Below are 6,257 nucleotides of genomic sequence, written 5' to 3'. Positions count from 1 at the left end.
CAGTTTTTTGAAGCATATTTAAAATGGACCTTCGAGAGAAAACACAATATTTAGCAATATTTTCATTTTTCAACAGTTTAATTTTCTAATTAATGAAAACAAAGTTGCTGAATCAGGGATTTTGCTTCTTAAATATTCAAAATGTTAAGGGTTGATGAATTATATTCATAGTAAAGATATGCTTTTTTCAAATTGACTAAACCAGAGGACAGTCTGAACAAGTCTTGGTTAGTTTTGGGTCGGTTATTATTTCTAATCCAACTTTAACAGCTCGTCAGATTAGCTTCAATCAAAGAGATTAGTTCTAATGTGTTTTTCTCAAAAGGTACATTTTCTTCCAGGAGCAACAAACTAAATAAAACCTTCTTGTGTATGAAGGTGTTCAGTATTCTCTTGCAGTACTCAGGGCGGCTCAGGGAATATTGTCTTTTTTTTTCTTTTTTTTTTACAAATTTTTCTCTTTCACAGATAACAAAAAATGAGGTAGAAAAGCAACTCAGACGACATAATCCTTCACTTCCATTAACGATAAAAAACACAGGATGGTTTCAACGGCTCCGGGCCATCCTTTTCTTTTCCTCCAACAACCCCCAGATGTTTGTCGAAAAATTTGCCTCGGCTCCGGGATTTTTTTTTTTTAAGATGCGCCGACAGACTTTTGTTATAAGAGAAAACCAGGCTTGCGGCAACAAGATAAATCACCAGTTATTATAACGTGAATCACATTTTTCGTCCCCCGAAAGTTTTTGTTTTTTTCTTCGATATGAGGTATTAAAGCTCGCACGTGTGGGAATGGTCAGATTTTGTGTTTTTTTTTTAGTGCTTGGATGTTTTTTCCACTCATGAGGTACTTTTACACTTCATCGGCACTTTCCTGAGTTTTTTCCCCAGCATCGACTCAAAACGACACATAAATACACAAATGTCAGTCACAACACATCACCGGTGATTGTACACATCGACGAGTCTTTTCGGCACGGAGCGATTGTTCACCATTTTAAACAAAAAGAACAAAAGGTATGTTTGAAAAAATAACCATTAAGATTTGTTTAGCTGCAGAAAACCGTTCACAGAGAGCACAGAACGCACACAACTGGTCATCATGGAGAAGAAAAAAGCACAATTTTTGTCTATTTTAAAGCTTTTTTTTTTTTATATTAGCACATGTCACCAATGATGGCAAAGTAAGAATGAAACAGCACCACCTCAGGCACTTGATAGCAACTGAATCTCAATATCAGCAGAATAGTATATTTATATGTACATAGAAAACAGGTCGTTTACAAGCCAGTTTAGGGTTAAAGCTTCCAATTCCAACCCGACGTTCTCCCAGAATCCTTCACTCTTTCGGGTGAGTCTTGACGGGCGTCTGCAGCCGAGGGCGTTCCTAGCACTGGCCGCACCCAAACGTTTTGTTCCACTCCGTGTACATGTCCAGTTCTTTCTGAGATATACTGGGCTGGAATTTGCAAAAAACCCCGTCAAAGTCTTGGTAGGCGACGGGTCTCATTTGACTCGGGTGGAGGCCCGACAGGTCGGCGTGAAGAGGACCGACCAGAGCCTCCTGACAAAGCTGGGTCACGTCCAGGCCGGAAAAACCTTCTGTCCTCTGAACCAGCAGCGACATCTCTTTGTCGCTCAGACAGTAGTTGTGCTGCGAGAGCAGTTGGCTGATGATCTGGTGTCGGGCCGTCCCATCGGGCAGCGGGATGAGCAGCCGCTTGGAAAAGTACCTCCGTAGGGACTCGGGAATCTCTTCGGGCTTGTTGGTGGAGCAGACCACCAGGACGTGGTCCTCGGCCGAGTTCAAGACGCCGTCGAGCTGCATGAGGAGCTCGGTTTTCAAGCAGTTCACCGGGCTCTCCTCGCTCAGCTGCGACGACAGCAGCAGGTCCACGTCGCTGAGGAACACCACGGCCGGTTGACGACAGCGAGCCATCAGGAACGAGGCCTGGATGATCTTGCTGCCTTCCGCCAACCACTTGGTCACCAGGGCCGAGCCGCTGAGCTGCAAGAAGACGGCGCCCAGCTGGGACGCCATGCAGCGAGCCAGCAGCGTTCGACCGGTTCCCTGAGGTCCGAATAAAAGGAGGTTACGGTGTAAAGTCGTGAGTCCGCTGAACATATCGGGTCTCAGGATGGGCCAGAGAATCTCCTCTTTGATGGTGGCTTTGGCCATTTCCAGACCCGCGATGTCGCTCCAGTCCACCGGGGGCGCCTGCCGGATGACTTCGGACGTCACCAGCTCCACGATGTCGGCGTCCGTGTTTTTCAGCTGTTCCTCGGCGGCGCCGTCGGGCGCGGGGAGCGAGTGCGACAAATGCCGCCGGTGCTCTTCGGTCTGTTTTCTCAGGCCAAACTTATCGTACGTCTCGCCGCCGCCGAGGTCGCCTTTCGTCGGGCCGAACGACGTGGGAGTTAAAGCTCTGCCGGAGTGCATGTTGAACTTCCTCTGCTGATCGGAGGACGCCGCTTGCTTGTTCGGCTTGAAGGCCAAAGAGGAAGCGTCGGCGCTTCTGTCGAACCCTCGGTTCGAGTCGTCCGACACGCCGTACGCCGGGCTGTGCGAGGACCTCTGTTGGCCGTAGCCGAAATTACCGTACCCGGATTCCATGTCCTCGTGTCCGCTCATGTAGAACGCCTTTCGCTTTAACGAGTTGGATGTGCTGCCGTTCAACGGCGTCGGGGCGATCGGGGTGTGGTTGTGGGACGGGTAGGAGTAGCCCGGCAACGTGGAGGGGGGGATCGGGGTGGGAGCGGCGATACCAGACGGGAGATAAGCCGAGGGAGGGGGCGCTCCCCCGGGGCTGTAACCGGGGCCGGACTGAGAGGAATACCCTGTGGGGGGATAATTGTAGCTGGGGAGGTTCGGGGAGCCCACGTTGTAGCTTGGCACTAAAGTAGGGGGAGGGGGCGGCGGCTGTAGGAGCCCCGCACTATGCAAGGGAGACGGGTGAGGGGAGGGGAGCGCCGGGGTCGTCTGACCGCTGTAGCTGGAATGCAGGTAAGAGCCATTGTAGCTGGCTGGGTATTCCTGAGAGGGGATGCCCGAGTGGAGGGTGGTGGCCGTGTGGCTCCCGCAGTTGCTGCTGGAGTAGCTGGGCTCGGACAGGCTGCTGGCCACCCCCGGGGAGCTGCCGATGCTGGCCGACACTTCTGTGGGGGGGAGGGCGGCTGTCATCCCCGCTTTGCTCACGGATATAACATCCGGGGCACAGTTCATCGGGTAAATTCCCTCCTGCCAGGACTCGTTCTCCGACTTGCGTCCGTTCATGAGTCCGTTGCCGCCGTCGGAGTACGAGCACAGGAGGGCTCTTTCGTTCGGGCCCTCTAGAATCCCCGAGTACTTCTCCGCGTATTTCTTGAGCAGATTGGAGGCGGTCAGCGCCGAGATGTCGTCGTTGGCCCAGGAGTACTGGTAGGTTCGCTGGATGTGCCCCCGGTAGGCCTCCACTTTGTGCGCCGGGGAGCGGGTGGTGGAGGAGATGTCGAAGTGTTGCTCTGCCCACTGAGTGTGCTCCGGGGTCCACTGCATCTTTAGACCTGGACATGGAACACAGACGTCAGTGGGACTGACTCCAAATCAAAACACAGATTAAACAACAACAACAACGATTGAAAACATCAACAGAATATTTTATGTACTTTTATTTGACAGTTTTTTTTAAAAACCTAACAATTTCGGGGTCACTTGAACAACAAAAGCTTTGCTACATACACTGCATAGTTTTAGAAGTGCACCAATTAAATTTAAGGTTCAGCGGTGAAATAATTAACAAATAAAAAATAAATAAAGTAAGAAAAAAGAAAAGTGAGTAGACGGTTACTCATAAGTAGTTATAGGTGGTGAACATTTGACCTGGTTTATTGTTTTTATAGAATTCATCTCCTGCTCTTAAAATAAAGAGCCACATACAGAGGCATCTTTTGAGTCGTCCTTCATACTAAGGTTTAGTTAGTAGAATATAGAAAAATAACTTTTATACAACAGATATGAATTTCATTTTGTGTGTTCGTGATTACTTTTTGGATCCTTATAGGAATTTTCTTAAAAATGAGTAAAAGAAAGGCTACAAAAGTTATTTAAAAAAAAAAAAAAAAACACACAAAAATTGGAAAACATCAGTCAAAACACACCAAAACCAAGTAAAAAACAAGATCTTTCATCATGTCAATATTCACCATCTCAATGAACAAAATAGTCGAACATCTTATGTTAATATTTAGGATCCTTAACTGAGTGTTGTTTAAATTGACACTACAAACCTATACAAGTGTTTCTTCTTCACAAGATTGTCTTAATGATCCCTTGTTCACTGCAAAATATTTCCAATCGATAAAGGTTTCTTCATATTTGCCTTAATTTGGTGGTCTGAAGCCAATCCCAGCTAGTCAGGGCGAGAGGAGACAATTACCCTGAACAAGTCAAAAGCCCATCACAGGGCACAAAGACGGACAATCACTCAGACCAAATGACTTTCGATGAATTTCGATTCATATATTTATAAACCCATGTTTCCAATAGGACTATAGAGGAGGAAATCATAGTGCTGGGAACAACATAGACATTCAACACAGAACTGAAATTTGATCTTAAACCTGAGATGGAAGACGGAGTTAAAAGAACCAACATTTATTTATCTAGAAAGAATTTTGTATCTTTAATAGATTACAGCCCATGCCTGACGATTCCCGAGAGTTTTGATATTTATTTATTTATTCTGAAAGGGTTTGGTGTCTTGAAGAAAAACAAAACAGAGAGAATTTCATGAAGGCAAACATCTCGCTGTGAAAACCTACAGACAAACATTTCATTTACACATTATTCCTTTTGTATCTTTGAAAGCTTACAGCTCATCTTGACATTCTTATGATAGTTCAAGTTTTTCGATAAAGATGAAAATCCTTGAAGGTTCTGTCCACGATCAATCGTGACGATATTTCCAGATACTCATGATACATTTTCTTTTATTTTGTGGAATTAAAAACAACGACGATCGGTCGTTAAATATATGCCGCTCTGGGAGAAATACATTTTCAATCTTTTCCCCGGTGATGAATCTAACTGGCTGTATTTTCGGTGGTAATGTGCACGGTAGTGCGAGCCAGGACAGGACATGCATATGCGGGACCCAAACACCAGGTTAGTGAGGTAAAAATTCCAGCCCAATACAGCGCCAAATGACACAGACAGTGCGGGTCAGTCTATAATCCAACTCTCATCTGAGGTATTCTGAGACAGTTTGAAATCTGCTAGGAGGAGAGCAGCAAAGCAATCTTCCTTGGCAGCGCTCTGTTGCTTTCATCACACAAACCCCTCAGCCCAGCATGAATTACATCCACATCAAGTCTGCCCACTGCCTCCCTGTCCAGAGAGGCGACGAGGGGGGAGAGCGGGCTTCACTTTTCCTCCTCCTGTGCGCCTCCTCACGACCTTTTCTCCACCGCCGTCAGACATCGGAGTGACATAAATCATCAAATCATTGTTTTTTTTTTTCTTCTTTTTGCTATTGGGATAATCCTTCCTCTGGATGAAGGAGGAAGAAGCGCTTTTTAATCAGATTCATGTGATTCCGGGCAACAAACAGCTGCCTCTGGAAGCAGATTACAAACACAGTTATTGTCTGGAAAGTGTGAGGGAGGTGGGTCCTCGTCCAACTCCTCCCGAGCTACGAGCCCACCCACCACACTGGGAGCTAATTAGCCCGATTACGCTGCGCTAATTGTCTTCATTTACCAGGATTTAGTCGCTGGATTCCGAGCTACGTCCATGGCGGCTGTCAACAATCCAAGATAATTCACTGGGAAGACCAAAAGATCTTTGGAAAATAAAGAGAGATTCATTCAACTGGTAACTTATCAGACAAGTCTAGTGTCATCCAACGGCAAGTGTGGCAATTTTGACCAGGAAAAATGTATTTAAAAAATAAATAAATAAAATGGACCCAAAAGGGAAATGAGAATTCAGAAGTTTGTCTGTTGTGTTTCCTGTTGATAATCTCAAAGAAGCAGGAAACTATACTTATAAAGTATCAACCTTTTTATGTAGTACTTTTAAATTTAAAAAATCTTAAAAGTGTCTACTTAAATGCTGAAATTCAAGAGAAACTTACAAAATCACTTCACAAAATAAATCAGTTTGGCATCCGACATGAAAACTCCACCCGAATCTGAAAAGGAATTATTTTAATTACATTTATTTTAAGTATTATAATGATACTTATTATGACTCACTGATAGTTTTTATTTCTCCTGGT

The 6,257-nt window shown here is 45.4% G+C and overlaps 1 protein-coding gene across 3 annotated transcripts in view; it reads right to left on the bottom strand.

Annotated features, from left to right (window-relative positions):
• Positions 1 to 229: 229 nt before the first annotated feature.
• fign (fidgetin) overlaps positions 230 to 6,257 on the bottom strand; it is a 29,643-nt gene continuing 23,615 nt past the window's right edge. For all 3 annotated transcript variants that reach the window (XM_087804648.1, XM_087804651.1, XM_087804649.1), the window contains one exon: positions 230 to 3,543. In XM_087804648.1, coding sequence (XP_087660774.1) covers positions 1,388 to 3,543 — 2,156 coding nt within the window. In that variant the 3' untranslated portion in view covers positions 230 to 1,387. The remainder of the gene's footprint in view (positions 3,544 to 6,257) is intronic.

This window comes from Callionymus lyra, chromosome 12 (genome assembly GCF_982586985.1).
Source record: "Callionymus lyra chromosome 12, fCalLyr1.hap1.1, whole genome shotgun sequence".
Taxonomy (NCBI): Eukaryota; Metazoa; Chordata; class Actinopteri; order Syngnathiformes; family Callionymidae; genus Callionymus; species Callionymus lyra.
Note: the sequence above shows the minus strand (reverse complement) of the source record. Positions and strands in the feature narration are given on the sequence as shown.